The sequence below is a fragment of the Oncorhynchus gorbuscha genome, linkage group LG18 (genome assembly GCF_021184085.1).
Source record: "Oncorhynchus gorbuscha isolate QuinsamMale2020 ecotype Even-year linkage group LG18, OgorEven_v1.0, whole genome shotgun sequence".
NCBI lineage: Eukaryota > Metazoa > Chordata > Actinopteri > Salmoniformes > Salmonidae > Oncorhynchus > Oncorhynchus gorbuscha.
Window position 1 is genome coordinate 28,712,794 of NC_060190.1, and position 18,669 is coordinate 28,731,462.

The following is an 18,669-nucleotide window of genomic DNA, read 5'->3' on the forward strand; positions in this document are numbered from 1 at the left end:
TTTTGCAGTGAAGAGACAGAATCATTAGATCACTTGTTTTGGTACTGCCAATATGTATATTGTTTTTGGTTGAAGGTTCAGGAATGGTTGAATTTCAACATTTACCTGGAGATAACTCTGCAAATAACACTGCTGGGTGATTTAATAATATATAATAATTGAATAATAATATAATAATACTCTTAGCAAAAAATGTGATCTTTAATTTACAATCTGTAGAAACTATGAGAATAAAAGTTTCATAACGTTTGGGAAATCACATAATAAAGAAAGAAAATATATAAAAAATATATACAGCATATATTTAAATAATGTTTTATGGGGGATTGGAAATGATGCAGACAATTACATGTTATCCAGTGTTAGCCTAATGTGCATGTATAAAAGCATCTCACTTATCCAGAGAGTGCTTCTTTGCTGGTATTTGAAAGACCTTTACTGGCTCTGCATGGACGGCCACATTAAGAGCAAGAGTTAAGTTGGTTAATGACTTATGTAATTGGCATGTGCAACCTGCATTGCTCCTACTATCGTCCACTGTCATTTATCAACATTGACGCAAAAATTCATTTTCAAAGCAACAAGCCGCAATGCCCTTTGTCACCTTTTAGCTGCCAACGTGTTTTCATTAGAAGAGTAACATTCGTTTGAAGTTGTACTAGTCGTCTGTACGGGATACGCATTGTATACATCGTCCAACGAAATGCTTACTTGCAGGTTCCTTCTCGAAAATGCAATAAGAAATAATAAAAGACAAGAATATGAACATAAAGTAAATGGCTCAGAATAATATAATATATTTTTTAGCATAAGTATAATACAGGAAGGCACAATTTAAAGTCCAATATTTACACCTGTATTGGGGAAGGGGGGGTGATCTTCACTGTGGGGGGAAAATGCCCTTGCCATTCAGGAATTGTTTTCATTACCATAATCATTAACATAATCTCAAAATTGTGTGTAGGACTTCTTCAGGCAATCTTGGTTTCCCTATTTGTTCATCTGAGCTGCAGGGACTTTGACGGACAAGCTAATTTCCCTAACAAGGGTTTTGTTGGACTTCAAATGCTATAATGTTGTGAAATTCTTCATGTTTGGGGAGCAAGTCGGTGGATGCTCAATTAATATACAATTCCATTCAACATGCTTAAACAATGGAAAGTTCAACTTTTGCCACTTCAGGGAAAAAGCTGGCTTTTAAAAGGATAGTTTGGGATTTTAAAACTTCATATTAGATGTGAGAGCAAAATTACAAGATTACGTTATAATACTGTTATTGCATCAAATGGTTGTTTTATGGAATAGAATAAGGATCTTAACACTCATCTGTGTGTGGTCTTCTGAATTGGGTCTCTGGAGCATAATGCTGACAGTGGATTTACGATGCCTTTGGTGATAAAACCTAAGGACCGTATTCCATAGCATGAGTTGGTGTTTGTGTACTGGGAGGTACCAGGGTGGAGATGGCTCGGGTATGGATAATGATGAAGGGAACCTTGTTTTGGGGGACAGACCCTGGTTTCCACACAATGAGAACAGTCTTTACAGCAGATACTGTCCACTGTGAATGATTCATTTCTTTCATACGAATCCTAACCTTGTGACTCATTCCACACATCTGTTGTTTGTCATGAACATTCAGGAGGATGTACTTTGCTATAAAATTCTGTGGCTGAAATCAGCTTGTTGGGCTTTCAACTAATCATCTAAGGGTGGTTTGTCGACCAGCCATCATTATTGCATAGCACTCACATCATTCACTGGTGTGTGTGGTGTGACATGCTTTCCTAATTAATACGTTTTGAATAAAGTAATATCCTGATTGGTGATTGACCTTGTCTCTCCTCATTGTTGATTAGAATTTCCACGATATAGATCACTGGTCACTAACCGGTTGATTGCTAATCTTAGTCGGTCACCAAATATTTCTGTAAAAAACACAAGGATAAAGCCTTGCGTTTTCCTATGTTCTTTATTTGTTTTGAGCTGTTGGCAGTAGGTGCACTTGATTCAGCAGCCCTAGTGCCGGGAAGGAAAAGTATTCCCATTTTGAACCATTTCATGTGTCTGAAGGTAGAACTCCGCCTACCCGGCAGGCCCAGAGGGCAAATCAAGCGCACCTATAGCCCTACCGCTGGCCAATCAGATAGTTCAGATCACTGTGTCTGCAGTTTCCTCGCGCCATATGCTGTAAAAAGAAGCCAAGGACACAAATTTGATAATGTGAGATTTAGAAAGTTTTAAAACCAGGACTAGAAAGAGACTCAACGAATACAGCAAAGAGCTTCTGTTTTAGGAGTAAGTTCATGTTTAAGTTGTTATTCAGCACTGTCAACACTTTGTTCAAAAGTTTTATAAGCCATAAAATGCGCATTCTCCCTACTCCCACTCACACTACAACCAGCAATGCAGCTGCAATAGATGAGTATAGCAAAGTGTTAACAAATCAAAATCAAATCAAATGTTATTTGTCACATGCGCCGAATACAACAGGTGTACACTTTACAGTGAAATGCTTACTTACAAGCCCTTAACCAACAATGCAGTATTAAGAAAATACCAAAAAAAATGTAAGTAAAAAAATGTAAGAGATAAGAAAAACAAATGATTATAGGGCAGCAGTAAATCACAATAGCGGGGCTATATACAGGGGGTACCGGTACAGAGTCGATGTGTCAACGTGCGGGGGCACCGGTGTCAAGGTAATGGAGATAATTATGTACATGCAGGTAGGGTTGTTAAAGTGGCTATGCATAGATAATAATAGAGAGTAGTAGCAGCGTGGGGGGGGGGGGGGGGGCGCAAATGCAAATAGTCTGGGTAGCCACTTGATTAGCTGTTCAGGAGTCTTATGGCTTGGGGGTAGAAGCTGTTTAGAAGCCTCTTGGACCTAGACTTGGCGCTCCGGTACCACTTGCCGGGTGGCTGGAGTCTGACCATTTTTAGGACCTTCCTCTGACTCTGCCTGGTATAGAGGTCCTGGATGGCAGGAAGCTTGGCCCCAGTGATGTACTGGTCCGTTCGCACTACCCTCTGTAGTGACTTGCAGTAGGAGGCCGATTAGTTGCCATACCAGGCAGTGATGCAACCCGTCAGGATGCTCTCGATGGTGCAGCTGTGAAATCTTTTGAGGATCTGAGGACCCATGCCAAATATTTTTAGTTTCCTGAGGGGGAATAGGTTTAGATAAGCTTGCGTTGTTATTATTTGCAGCTTGTGCCTTTTTTAATTTCAAGGAAAATGTAACTTTCTCTGGTCATAGGAGTAACAACATGAATTGGTGCATGTAAGTCGCTTTGGATAAAAGCGTCTGCTAAATGGCATATATATATTATTATAATGCAGTGCGACTTTAGTTTCGCCATCAGCTGGAAGACTGAATCATCTTTTCTCAGGAGAGGGAAGGAGAGAGGTGGGATGGTGAGTCGGGTGAGAGGCTGACCATCACTCCAGTTAAAAAAAGCAAATGATTATGCTCACTAAGCTGTGCCTCACAAGTAATACAACAAGTGACCTATTACCAGTGTGATCATATACTGTAGCTACCTAAAATATATCATTTCAAAATTGTCTGAGAAGAACATTGGCAGGGCCTATTGCCTACTGAGCAAACCTCATTGCTACAGAACAGTTTTTAATTGGTGCATTTTTAAGTCATGTTAAAAATGAAAAATAAATCAGTGGGTCGTATTTAAATAGCCTCTTGTTTCTCATTCCCCACCATCTACTCTGTTGTTGATTAGTTCTGCAAAATGCTTCATCAAGTTTACAAGAAATGTGCATGTTGATGAATTGGACATGCCTGTGCTATGTTTCACTATAAATCAAATCAATGTTGCACACCATTAGGCTAGGATGGTATACCTTATATATACCATATACCAGGGCAATTTTAAATACTCACGGGATAATTTTAATAACATTTTAAAAAATACATCTTTGCTTCCTGACGATCCACTGTTGTGCATCGCAAGGGAGGTGATCAAGTTACACATGATATTCACTACTGATCTTTCTGATTTAACTGTGTTAAAATTTTCTCCAGTTCAGGGCCCCATCTATGAATTTGGTTTGCTTAGTGTCTAGCTTGCAAGATCAATATTGTTGAACATAATATACTCTACAGGCATGTCAAAGTTCCAGAGTGAGATCTCTGCTAGTTTTAATGTTGTTTTTTTATACAGAGAATGTAAGCAATCACAACCCTCCTTTTACTTGTATCATTACACATCCTGCAAATCACCAGCAGAGGGCGACCATTTTGAATCCATTTTCACATTCACTCTGTTGGTAATACTTACAAATTTGATTATAACTCCTAAAGTAGAAGAGATCCCACTCTGGAACATTGATATTCCCCCAGAGTATATTATGCTCAACAATATGAAAAATGTGCCAAATCTAAAATGGTATATTTTCAATATTCATAAATGAATGTAAGAAAATTGTTGTAAGATATTAATGGAAGGAAATACTACTCATATTATAGAGCAAGCGGTGAAGTGTAATATGAAACCAAATGTTGCTTTTTAGTTCCTACAGATGATACATTATGGTGTCTTAAAGGAGGCCTCGGTCAGGCCAAAATGTCACAAATACTCCAGCCTCAATTATTTCTCAATTATGCTTTAAGATACAAATGTAAAATACATGTCAACAATCCTTCCTCCTACTAAAGGACCCTTCTATGGATTAAATGTTGTGAAAATCCCCCAAAAATCATTGTCTTGTTTTGTTTTAGTTTCATGAGGAATCACAGAGAGGGAACATACTTATTCTGCCGCCCATCTATGGAGTAGAAGAGCTCCTGCAACTCCTCAGTGGTGAGAATCCCGTCTGCGAAATAAGCATTGAACTCATCAAACGACAGTTTTCCATCATCTGAAAGACAACACAAGACCACAGCTTATGCATCAACGACAGACACATGGCCAAAGGAAATCATACAAGGGTTCAAATACTATTTGCGGTCTTTCAAATGCTATGAGCGTTTGATTCGGCATGCCTGTGCCAGATGTTTGGAGTTTGAACTTTTGGGACAATTCCATGTTTGTCCATCCATTTATGCCAGACAAACTCAGCTTAAATGATTTGATAGAAAACAAATATTATTTGAACCCGGGTCTGGACGAAATAGAGCTGGCCTACATATAATAGCTTAAATGGTTACGTCCCAAATGTCACCCTGTTCCCTACATAGTGCACTACTTTTGAGAGCTTAGTTGTCTGATTTGTGATGAACATGTTCCTGGTGTTAAGCTGCCGCTTGGCAGGAGGACTAGACAGACAAACGTTGGAGCTGGAGTCAGCAGCTGGCTAGCCAGACTGGGCGTACTGACGGACAGAAGGAAGTCATCAACAGATTTATAAAACTTTGTGTGTATCCTAAACAACACTCCATTTACTATATAGTGCACTACTTTTGACCAAGGCCCATAAAGCTCTGGTCAAAAGTAGTGTACTATCAATGCGTAAAATGGTCTGTTTCCGTGTGTGTACATGCAAGGGAGAATATCTTTAATGATATGTAGTAGAAACTCAGTACTGAGAAGTCAGAATAAAAGCAGAGCTGGACCACTCTTGATTAGTTGGCTCTGGAAGGTCATGGATCTTTACACATGCTATTAGCCCCTACACCTTGTCTATTGTACTCATATAATGCCCCAATTCATCTCAGCAGGCAATCTACTCCAAACATGTATTTAGTAGGTATATAACCTAGTTCCTACATTTTTAAAATGTCTTAAGAATGATTGACTATAAAGTTAATGGAGCCTATATTCATACAATCCTTAATTAAAGATCCAATATCTAATCAAACTTCAATTCAAATGTTATTTGAAGTGCATTTAAAAGAGCAACACACTTAAAACATTAAAATGAAAAAACAAGCACGGCAATAAAGGAGATCAAATGTTATCAAAGAACATAAAACATAAAGCCGTCATTGATTATTACACTCAACTGAACGACTTGATTAGTGTAGTGTTAGCTAGCTACATAGTTGTCTTTGCTGTCTTCGTATTCAAGATAATTGTGTAGTTTAGAGTGTGTAGTCTTAGAGTGATTATCTTAATTTACCGAGGTTAGCTAGCCAGCTATTTGTCGTCCTTAACGTAGGAGACACTGCTAGCTAGCCAACAGCTAGCCAACGTCTACCGAATAGAACTTCGCACTCAACAACCCGGTCGCATTCCGCTTCGCTCCACAGGTAGTATCACATTTTCATTTCATTTCATTACAGTACAACGGTTTGATTTGTTTGATCGTAGCTAGCTACATAGCTAGCTACATAGCCGTCTTTGTATCAAAGATAATTGTGTAGTCTAGAGCGATTTTCTAGGTTAGCTAGCCAGCTATTGTCGTTCTTTTAACGCAACGTAACGTAATCAACACTGCTAGCTAGCCAGCTAGCCCCCGAATAGCAGCACTGTAGAAACTATTACACTCAACGGAACAACTTGATTAGTGTAGTGTCAACAACGCAGCCACTGCCAGCTAGCCTACAAAGTCAACAACGCAGCCACTGCCAGCTAGCCTACTTCATCAGTACTGTATCATTTTAATCATTTTAGTCAATAAGATTCTTGCTACGTAAGCTTAACTTTCTGAACATTCGAGACGTGTAGTCCACTTGTCCTTCCAATCTCCTCTGCATTAGCGTAGCCTCTTCTGTAGCCTGTCAACTATGTGTCTGTCTATCCCTGTTCTCTCCTCTCTGCACAGACCATACAAACGCTCCACACCGCGTGGCCGCGGCCACCCTAATCTGGTGGTCCCAGCGCGCACGACCCACGTGGAGTTCCAGGTCTCCGGTAGCCTCTGGAACTGCCGATCTGCGGCCAACAAGGCAGAGTTCATCTCAGCCTATGCCTCCCTCCAGTCCCTCGACTTCTTGGCACTGACGGAAACATGGATCACCACAGATAACACTGCTACTCCTGCTGCTGTCATGCTGGTGAATGAGGACCCAAAAGCGACTTGGCGAAAACAGAGTATTTAATCCAGAATAAACTTTACAAAACAAAAAGCATAATACTACACGTAAAGACGAGAACAGACTGGAGACTTGATCGAGAACTGCAGGTTGCCTCGGGAAGGCACTTGAACCTAGCAGACTCAGACACCTGCTCACCACGCAGCATCTGAGGGAAACACGACACGACAGGGCAAAACATAGACACAGCACGGTGAATTATAAATGAGGATCCGACAGGGCAGGTACGGGAAACAAGGAGTGAAATAGGGACTCTAATCAGGGAAAAGGATCGGGAACAGGTGTGGGAAGACTAAATGATGATTAGGGGAATAGGAACAGCTGGGAGCAGGAACGGAACGATAGAGAGAAGAGAGAGCGAGAGAGTGAGAGAGGGGGGGGAGAGAGAGGGATAGAAAGAGGGAAAGAACCTAATAAGACCAGCAGAGGGAAACGAATAGAATGGGAAGCACAGGGACAAGACATGATAATAAATGACAAAACATGACAGTACCCCCCACTCACCGAGCGCCTCCTGGCGCACTCGAGGAGGAATCCTGGCGGCAACGGAGGAAATCATCAATGAGTGAACGGTCCAGCACGCCCCGAGACGGAACCCAACTCCTCTCCTCAGGACCGTAACCCTCCCAATCCACTAAGTATTGGTGACCCCGTCCCCGAGAACGCATGTCCATGATCTTATGTACCTTGTAAATAGGTGCGCTCTCGACAAGGACGGGAGGGGGGAGGGAAGACGAACGGGGTGCGAAGAAAGGGCTTAACACAGGAGACATGGAAGACAGGATGGACGCGACGAAGATGTCGCGGAAGAAGCAGTCGCACAGCGACAGGATTGACGACCTGGGAGACACGGAACGGACCAATGAACCGCGGAGTCAACTTACGAGAAGCTGTCGAAGAGGAAGGTTGCGAGTGGAAAGCCACACTCTCTGGCCGCAACAATACCTAGGACTCTTAATCCTGCGTTTATTGGCGGCTCTCACAGTCTGTGCCCTGTAGCGGCAAAGTGCAGACCTCACCCTCCTCCAGGTGCGCTCACAACGTTGGACAAACGCTTGAGCGGAGGGAACGCTGACTCGGCAAGCTGGGAAGAGAATAGAGGAGGCTGGTAACCCAGACTACTCTGAAACGGAGATAACCCGGTAGCAGACGAAGGAAGCGAGTTGTGAGCGTATTCTGCCCAGGGGAGCTGTTCTGCCCAAGACGCAGGGTTTCTGAAAGAAAGGCTGCGTAGTATGCGACCAATCGTCTGATTGGCCCTCTCTGCTTGACCGTTAGACTGGGGATGAAACCCGGAAGAGAGACTGACGGATGCACCAATCAAACGACAGAACTCCCTCCAAAATTGTGACGTGAATTGCGGGCCTCTGTCTGAAACGGCGTCTAACGGGAGGCCATGAATTCTGAACACATTCTCGATAATGATTTGTGCCGTCTCCTTAGCGGAAGGAAGTTTAGCGAGGGGAATGAAATGTGCAGCCTTAGAGAACCTATCGACAACCGTAAGAATCACAGTCTTCCCCGCAGACAAAGGCAGACCGGTAATGAAGTCTAGGCGATGTGAGACCATGGTCGAGAAGGAATGGGGAGCGGTCTGAGACGACCGGCAGGAGGAGAGTTACCCGACTTAGTCTGCGCGCAGTCCGAACAAGCAGCCACGAAACGGGGCGCGTGTCACGCTCCTGAGTCGGCCACCAAAAGCGCTGGCGAATAGACGCAAGAGTGCCTCGAACACCGGGATGACCAGCTAACTTGGCAGAGTGAGCCCACTGAAGAACAGCCAGACGAGTGGAAACAGGAACGAAAAAAAGGAGGTTACTAGGACAAGCGCGCGGCGACGCAGTGTGCGTGAGTGCTTGCTTAACCTGTCTTTCAATTCCCCAGACTGTCAACCCGACAACACGCCCATAAGGAAGAATCCCTCGGGATCAGTAGAAGCCATAGAAGAACTAAACAGACGGGATAAGGCATCAGGCTTGGTGTTCTTGCTACCCGGACGGTAAGAAATCACAAACTCGAAACGAGCGAAAAACAACGCCCAACGAGCTTGACGGGCATTAAGTCGTTTGGCAGAACGGATGTACTCAAGGTTCTTATGGTCTGTCCAAACGACAAAAGGAACGGTCGCCCTCCAACCACTGTCGCCATTCGCCTAGGGCTAAGCGGATGGCGAGCAGTTCACGGTTACCCACATCATAGTTGCGCTCAGATGGCGACAGGCGATGAGAAAAATAAGCGCAAGGATGAACCTTATCGTCAGACTGGAAGCGCTGGGATAGAATGGCTCCCACGCCTACCTCTGAAGCGTCAACCTCGACAATGAATTGTCTAGTGACGCCAGGAGTAACGAGGATAGGAGCGGACGTAAAACGTTCTTTAGAAGATCAAAAGCTCCCTGGGCGGAACCGGACCACTTAAAACACGTCTTGACAGAAGTAAGAGCTGTGAGAGGGGCAGCAACTTGACCGAAATTACGAATGAAACGCCGATAGAAATTAGCGAAACCTAAAAGCGCTCAACTCGACACGTGACCTTGGAACGGGCCAATCACTGACAGCTTGGATCTTAGCGGAATCCATCTGAATGCCTTCAGCGGAAATAACGGAACCGAGAAAAGTAACGGAGGAGACATGAAAAGAACACTTCTCAGCCTTTACGTAGAGACAATTCTCTAAAAGGCGCTGTAGAACACGTCGAACGTGCTGAACATGAATCTCGAGTGACGGTGAAAAAATCAGGATATCGTCAAGATAGACAAAAACAAAGATGTTCAGCATGTCCCTCAGAACATCATTAACTAATGCCTGAAAAACAGCTGGCGCATTGGCGAGACCAAACGGCAGAACCCGGTACTCAAAATGCCCTAACGGAGTGTTAAACGCCGTTTTCCACTCGTCCCCCCTCTGATGCGCACGAGATGGTAAGCCGAAGGTCCAACTTAGTAAAGCACCTGGCTCCCTGCAGAATCTCGAAGGCTGATGACATAAGGGGAAGCGGATAACGATTCTTAACCGTTATGTCATTCAGCCCTCGATAATCCACGCAGGGGCGCAGAGTACCGTCCTTCTTCTTAACAAAAAGAACCCCGCCCCGGCCGGAGAGGAAGAAGGCACTATGGTACCGGCGTCAAGAGACACAGATAAATAATCCTCGAGAGCCTTACGTTCGGGAGCCGACAGAGAGTATAGTCTACCCCGAGGAGGAGTGGTCCCCGGAAGGAGATCTACAATCATACGACCGGTGAGGAGGAAGGGAGTTGGCTCGGGACCGACTGAAGACCGTGCGCAGATCATGATATTCCTCTGGCACTCCTGTCAAATCGCCAGGTTCCTCCTGAGAAGTGGGGACAGAAGAAATGGGAGGGATGGCAGACATTAAGCACTTCACATGACAAGATACGTTCCAGGATAGGATAGAATTACAAGACCTAGAAGGATTATGACATACTAGCCAGGGATGACCCAAAACAACAGGTGTGAAAGGTGAACGAAAAAATCAAAAAGAAATAGTCTCAGCAGATACTGTGAGAGTTAAAGGTAGTGTCTCAAATTTGATACTGGGAAGATGACTACCATCTAAGGCGAACATGGGCGTAGGCTTGTCTAACTGTCTGAAAGGAATGTTATGTTTCCGAACCCATGCTTCGTCCATGAAACAACCCTCAGCCCCAGAGTCAATCAAGGCACTGCATGTAGCACCGAACCGGTCCAGCGTAGATGGACCGACATAGTAGTACAAGATCTAGATGAAGAGACCTGAGTAGTAGCGCTCACCAGTAGCCCTCCGCTTACTGATGGGCTCTGGCCTCTTACTGGACATGAATTAAAAAACGTCCATCAAATCCGCACAGAGGCACAGGCGGTTGGTGATCCTCCGTTCCCTCTCCTTAGTCGAGATGCGAATCCCTCCCAGCTGCATGGGCTCAGTCTCAGAGCCAGAGGAGGGAGATGGTTGCGATGCGGAGCAGGGAAACACCGTTGATGCGAGCTCTCTTCCACGAGCCTGGTGACGAAGATCTACCCGTCGTTCTATGCGGATGGCGAGAGCAATCAAAGAGTCCACACAGGAAGGAACCTCCCGAGAGAGAATCTCATCTTTGACCACTGTGTGGAGTCCCTCCAGAAAACGAGCGAGCAGCGCCGGCTCGTTCCAGTCACTAGAGGCAGCAAGAGTACGAAACTCTATAGAGTAATCCGTTATGGATCGATCACCTTGGCATAGGGAAGCCAGGACCCTAGAAGCCTCCCCACCAAAAACTGAACGGTCAAAAACCCGAATCATCTCCTCTTTAAAGTTCTGGTAATTGTTAGAACAATCAGCCCTTGCCTCCCAGATAGCTGTGCCCCACTCTCGGGCCCGGCCAGTAAGGAGTGAAATGACGTAAGCAACCCGAGCTCTCTCTAGAGTATGTGTTGGGTTGGAGAGAGAACACAATCTCACACTGGGTGAGAAAGGAGCGGCACCAGTGGGCTGCCCGGAGTAGCAAGGTGGGTTATTAACCCTAGGTTCTGGAGGCTCGGCAGGCCAGGAAGTAACAGGTGGCACGAGACGAAGACTCTGGAACTGTCCAGAGAGGTCGGAAACCTGAGCGGCCAGGTTCTCCACGGCATGGCGAGCAGCAGACAATTCCTGCTCGTGTCTGCCGAGCATGGCTCCTTGGATCTCGACGGCAGTGTTACGAGCGTCTGTAGTCGCTGGGTCCATTCCTCGGTCGGATCCTTCTCTCATGCTGGTGAATGAGGACCCAAAAGCGACTTGGAGAAAACAGAGTATTTAATCCAGAATAAACTTTACAAAACAAAAAGCATAATACTACACGTAAAGACGAGAACAGACTGGAGACTTGATCGAGAACTGCAGGTTGCCTCGGGAAGGCACTTGAACCTAGCAGACTCAGACACCTGCTCACCACGCAGCATCTGAGGGAAACACGACACGACAGGGCAAAACATAGACACAGCACGGTGAATTATAAATGAGGATCCGACAGGGCAGGTACGGGAAACAAGGAGTGAAATAGGGACTCTAATCAGGGAAAAGGATCGGGAACAGGTGTGGGAAGACTAAATGATGATTAGGGGAATAGGAACAGCTGGGAGCAGGAACGGAACGATAGAGAGAAGAGAGAGCGAGAGAGTGAGAGAGGGAGGGGGAGAGAGAGGGATAGAAAGAGGGAAAGAACCTAATAAGACCAGCAGAGGGAAACGAATAGAATGGGAAGCACAGGGACAAGACATGATAATAAATGACAAAACATGACAGCTGCTCTCTCTTCGTCCGCCCACGTGTTCTCGCACACCCCGAGAGCTTCTGGTCAGCGGGGTGGTGGCACCGGGATCCTCATCTCTCCCAAGTGGTCATTCTCTCTTTCTCCCCTTAACCATCTGTCTATCGCCTCCTTTGAATTCCATGCTGTCACAGTTACCAGCCCTTTCAAGCTTAATATCCTTATCATTTATCGCCCTCCAGGTTCCCTCGGAGAGTTCATCAATGAGCTTGATGCCTTGATAAGCTCCTTTCCTGAGGACGGATCACCTCTCACAGTTCTGGGCGACTTTAACCTCCCCACGTCTACCTTTGACTCATTCCTCTCTGCCTCCTTCTTTCCACTCCTCTCCTCTTTTGACCTCACCCTCTCACCTTCCCCCCCTACTCACAAGGCAGGCAATACGCTCGACCTCATCTTTACTAGATGTTGTTCTTCCACTAACCTCATTGCAACTCCCCTCCAAGTCTCCGACCACTACCTTGTATCCTTTTCCCTCTCGCTCTCATCCAACACTTCCCACACTGCCCCTACTCGGATGGTATCGCGCCGTCCCAACCTTCGCTCTCTCTCCCCCGCTACTCTCTCCTCTTCCATCCTATCTCTTTCCTCTGCTCAAACCTCCAACCTATCTCCCGATTCTGCCTCCTCAACCCTCTCCTCCCTTTCTGCATCCTTTGACTCTCTATGCCCCCTATCCTCCAGGCCGGGTCGGTCCTCCCCTCCCGCTCCGTGGCTCGACGACTCATTGCGAGCTCACAGAACAGGGCTCCGGGCAGCCGAGCGGAAATGGAGGAAAACTCGCCTCCCTGCGGACCTGGCATCCTTTCACTCCCTCCTCTCTACATTTTCCTCTTCTGTCTCTGCTGCTAAAGCCACTTTCTACCACTCTAAATTCCAAGCATCTGCCTCTAATCCTAGGAAGCTCTTTGCAACCTTCTTCTCCCTCCTGAATCCTCCTCCCCCCCCCATCCTCCCTCTCTGCAGAGGACTTCGTCAACCATTTTGAAAAGAAGGTCGACGACATCCGATCCTCGTTTGCTAAGTCAAACGACACCGCTGGTTCTGCTCACACTGCCCTACCCTGTGCTCTGACCTCTTTCTCCCCTCTCTCCAGATGAAATCTCGCGTCTTGTGACGGCCGGCCGCCCAACAACCTGCCCGCTTGACCCTATCCCCTCCTCTCTTCTCCAAACCATTTCCGGAGACCTTCTCCCTTACCTCACCTCGCTCATCAACTCATCCCTGACCGCTGGCTATGTCCCTTCCGTCTTCAAGAGAGCGAGAGTTGCACCCCTTCTGAAAAAACCTACACTCGATCCCTCCGATGTCAACAACTACAGACCAGTATCCCTTCTTTCTTTTCTCTCCAAAACTCTTGAACGTGCCGTCCTTGGCCAGCTCTCCCGTTATCTCTCTCAGAATGACCTTCTTGATCCAAATCAGTCAGGTTTCAAGACTAGTCATTCAACTGAGACTGCTCTTCTCTGTATCACGGAGGCGCTCCGCACCGCTAAAGCTAACTCTCTCTCCTCTGCTCTCATCCTTCTAGACCTATCGGCTGCCTTCGATACTGTGAACCATCAGATCCTCCTCTCCACCCTCTCCGAGTTGGGCATCTCCGGCGCGGCCCACGCTTGGATTGCGTCCTACCTGACAGGTCGCTCCTACCAGGTGGCGTGGCGAGAATCTGTCTCCTCACCACGCGCTCTCACCACTGGTGTCCCCCAGGGCTCTGTTCTAGGCCCTCTCCTATTCTCGCTATACACCAAGTCACTTGGCTTCGTCATAACCTCACATAGTCTCTCCTATCATTGCTATGCAGATGACACACAATTAATCTTCTCCTTCCCCCTTCTGATGACCAGGTGGCGAATCGCATCTCTGCATGTCTGGCAGACATATCAGTGTGGATGACGGATCACCACCTCAAGCTGAACCTCGGCAAGACGGAGCTGCTCTTCCTCCCGGGGAAGGACTGCCCGTTCCATGATCTCGCCATCACGGTTGACAACTCCATTGTGTCCTCCTCCCAGAGCGCTGAGAACCTTGGCGTGATCCTGGACAACACCCTGTCGTTCTCAACTAACATCAAGGCGGTGGCCCGTTCCTGTAGGTTCATGCTCTACAACATCCGCAGAGTACGACCCTGCCTCACACAGGAAGCGGCGCAGGTCCTAATCCAGGCACTTGTCATCTCCCGTCTGGATTACTGCAACTCGCTGTTGGCTGGGCTCCCTGCCTGTGCCATTAACCCCCTACAACTCATCCAGAACGCCGCAGCCCGTCTGGTGTTCGACCTTCCCAAGTTCTCTCACGTCACCCCGCTCCTCCGTTCTCTCCACTGGCTTCCAGTTGAAGCTCGCATCCGCTACAAGACCATGGTGCTTGCCTACGGAGCTGTGAGGGGAACGGCACCTCAGTACCTCCAGGCTCTGATCAGGCCCTACACCCAAACAAGGGCACTGCGTTCATCCACCTCTGGCCTGCTCGCCTCCCTACCACTGAGGAAGTACAGCTCCCGCTCAGCCCAGTCAAAACTGTTCGCTGCTCTGGCCCCCCAATGGTGGAACAAACTCCCTCACGACGCCAGGACAGCGGAGTCAATCACCACCTTCCGGAGACACCTGAAACCCCACCTCTTTAAGGAATACCTAGGATAGGATAAAGTAATCCTTCTCACCCCCCTTAAAAGATTTAGTTGCACTATTGTAAAGTGGCTGTTCCACTGGATGTCATAAGGTGAATGCACCAATTTGTAAGTCGCTCTGGATAAGAGCGTCTGCTAAATGACTTAAATGTAATGTAATGTAAATGATTAAAGGCCAAGCTAAAAAGGCTGGTTGACAATTGGGATTAACATAACAAAAATGTAGAATAAATTGTGGAAAAAATGATGATACTTTATAAAATAAACACAAACCATTTAAGAAATAAACATGAGAAATGCATGAGTTTCCATTTGCTGGACCAACAAGCTCCTGACAACAGAACAACTGTGTTACTATGCCTGGTGTTAGCTCTACATCTGGTTGAATGAGTGGTAGACCAATCTGTCTGTCAGTGGCGAACCACGTGGTAAGTACATATGATGAGCGAAAACGTATACTTTTATCAGTGCTTATAACCTCTCACAGCATCCCTACCTTATCATGTTCTGTCAGCTGTACAATGGTGAAATCCTTGTTTAGATACATGAATGTGAAGACACCATACAGATCATGCCGATCTTCACTTCCTTATGACAAACAGCGGTTTAGGGGGCAGGCAAATAATGTCTGAGCTCACTGCAAATTCAACACCGGTCAGATCCTTATTCTCATAGATCGTTATTCTAAATTATGTAAGTACTTGGTACCATCAGAACCTACGTGTACTGCACGTCATCGCTCTCATGACTGCCTGCTAACAAGTTTGTAATATTATCAGTCAGTTGGCCAGACCCTGCTCTTAACCTCTTGGGCAGTTAAATAATTTCTCATTAAATTAACTGAGATGCTGTGATTGTTGGTCTTCTGTTTACCGATGAAATCACTGAAATGGAAAGCATCAGAAACTATATACTGGACCATAGTCCAAAAAGCATTTCTTCAAGAGGTTAGGTAGGGGCATATTTGGTGTGCAATACTGTTTTCCATAAAACCTTGCAAAGCTCTCACAGAACTGTTGCAAGTGGCGATGATCCTCTCTAACTCGCTCCATTGTGATACATCTAGCACATAATATGGTACAGGCTTTGATAAAATGGGTTCAGAAATCATAATGGGCATCCTCCACAAGTCCTTTAAGAGCGAATAAGGAGTAAACGCATGTCAACATTTTTCATTCTTGTGCACTGAAATGAGAAAACCCTGAAGAGATTTTAGCGGGTACTTGGCACATGCCTGCAGGTGCTTTCAGTTCATCAACTTTAAGATGAGTACGTGTTTGTATTCCATCTTCAAGCACACCAATATTCTTCCAGACTGTAAAAATGTGTTTTGCTGTCCCAGTAAAAGAATATGCATTGACAAAACCGACATGTGCGGAACTATGGGGCAAAATAGACATGGCTGGCTTAGACTGTTAACAACATGTAAAACTATATTTAGTCTCCCATGTTTATTGAAAACATACATACATTTGCACAATGAGCACTTGTCTCTCAAATACATTGTTAGTTGTTGGTTATCTAGCTAGTGAATTCTTGCCATATTAGCATTGACATGAAATCAGCCAAAACACCTCAGAACAAGACACGGTATTAAGAACAAGATGAAACTATCTGAAAAAAAATCACACAGTGTTTCCCCGCATGGCAGTTTCTTGTCATTGTCGGTAGCTATCTGGCCATCCTGTATCACAACAACTCAGACTTCTGCCCCATTGTAGTGTGCTCATCTTTTCCATAACATTGTCAGCTAACCCATCTATAGGGTCCACTACAGCCATGTCTATGGGCAATGAAATATGGCAATTTAAATAGCTCTCTGCCTTGATCTTCGCCTGTGTCCAAATACTCCCTTGCATTTTGTGAACTTCATTCTGACGTTGTTGTCCTTCCAGTGCATGATGGAATAACCTGCTTTTCATCCCATTTCCATGGAAATGGTTCTAGGCATTTGTTGCAACTTGTGTGAGCTTGACCTGAATCTGTGTTGTTGGAACAGATAAGAAGATTGTGAAGAAATCCCAAGTAGGCTACATGAAAGTTAGAAACATCACACCAACAAAAAAACGTTTCTAATAAAAGTTTCTAATCGAATGACATGGAAAATAAACAGGGGCCAACTTTATAAACGGTTATGATATGTTATCGATGTACTCTAGCTTTGAACAAAGTCTTGTGGATCTGTGCACCTAGAGCCAAAGATGGTGGATAAATGAAGATGCCTTACTCAGCCCGTTTACCATTGAAAAAATGTGTCACAGTTCCGATCTACTTAATTAATGGATGGCTCTCCTATAGATATTACATTTATATTTTTGTCATTTAGCAGATTAACATATTTTTTTATATATTTTATTTAACCAGGTAAGTCAGTTAAGAACAAATTCTTATTTTCAATGACGGCCTAGGAACAGTGGCAGCCTGTTAACAGCCTGTTCAGGGGCAGAACGACAGATTTGTACCTTGTCAGGGGATTTGAACTTGCAACCTTGGGGTTACTAGTCCAACACTCTAACCACTAGGCTACCCTGCCGCCCCGTATACACTAGGAGTCAGGAGGCAGGTGCAGAAGGTAAGTTTAATAAAGAGAATAAGCAGATAAACAAAACAGGAGACACGTACTGAAAGTGAACAAAAAGCATATACTGCATGAAGACCAAGGCTACTGAGGATTAAATAAAGGGGAAGTAATCAAGGTAATGATGAAGGCAGGTGTGCTTGATGATGGTTGCCAGGTATGCGTAATGTGGGTTGCTAGGACCAGTGGTTAGTAGACCGGCGACGTCAAGCGCCGGAGTGAGGGAACGGGAGTGGGCGTGACACAAATGCTCTTATCCAGAGCAACTTACAGGAGCAATTAGGGTTAAGTGCCTTGCTCAAGGGCACGTCAACAGATTTTTCACCTTTCGGTTACTGGCACAACACTCTAAACTGCTAGGCTACCTGCCGCCCCACGATAGCAGCTTGGTCTGTTCTACTTGTATATGAACCAGAATTTCTTTGCCAGTGAGATGTCTCGATTCCTCTTCCGTCTAACTTGTATCACAGAGGCAGCAGTCCAAATTCAAAGTAGACAGCCCTCGGCCCTAAGCCCCCAGCCCTTGAATGACGTATTAAATCGTCACATCCGAATGTACCTTAAATGTCCCTAGCCCAAGCGAGGGAGAGTGATGAATCGGAGAGGCAACGTCCTTGGTGGAAATCTTGAAGTTGAGTTTAAAAACAACCAGCCTAAAGCTATTCATGTACCTATAGTTCTATAGTTTGGTCATTTATTCCAATACATTTCCGAATTCACAAATGTTAATGAAGCTAGCTACGTTTTATAGGCTCCTCACTACGAGATTAAGCCAATTTGCCAACACTAAAATCAACTAATATCAATGTCGTAATATAAACAGTACCAGTCAAAAGTTTGGACAAACGTACTCACTCCGGGGTTTTTCTTTATTTTAACAATTTTCTACATTGTAGAATAATAGTGAAGACTTCTGATCTATGAAATAACACATGACGGTTATTTGATCAAATCAATTAACTATGTTTAATTATTACTTGATTAATTACGTGACAATTAACTCGGAAAAAGTTTGTTTAATGAGTTACCTTTTCCTGAATTAACTCAAGAATATATCAGAATATTTTGTCATCGTATTAGTCATCCATTAAATATTATTACATCATATCAGTCTCAATCTGAACGTCGTTGACTTCAAATCTGCACAAGCCCTAGTCTAAATGACGATTCAGCGATAC

The 18,669-nt window shown here is 45.1% G+C and overlaps 1 protein-coding gene across 2 annotated transcripts in view; it reads right to left on the bottom strand.

The window, feature by feature from the left end:
* LOC124003897 (N-terminal EF-hand calcium-binding protein 1-like) overlaps positions 1-18,669 on the bottom strand; it is a 70,151-nt gene that overhangs the window by 25,490 nt on the left and 25,992 nt on the right. For both annotated transcript variants that reach the window (XM_046312540.1, XM_046312539.1), the window contains exon 3: positions 4,773-4,881. In XM_046312540.1, coding sequence (XP_046168496.1) covers positions 4,773-4,881 — 109 coding nt within the window. The remainder of the gene's footprint in view (positions 1-4,772; positions 4,882-18,669) is intronic.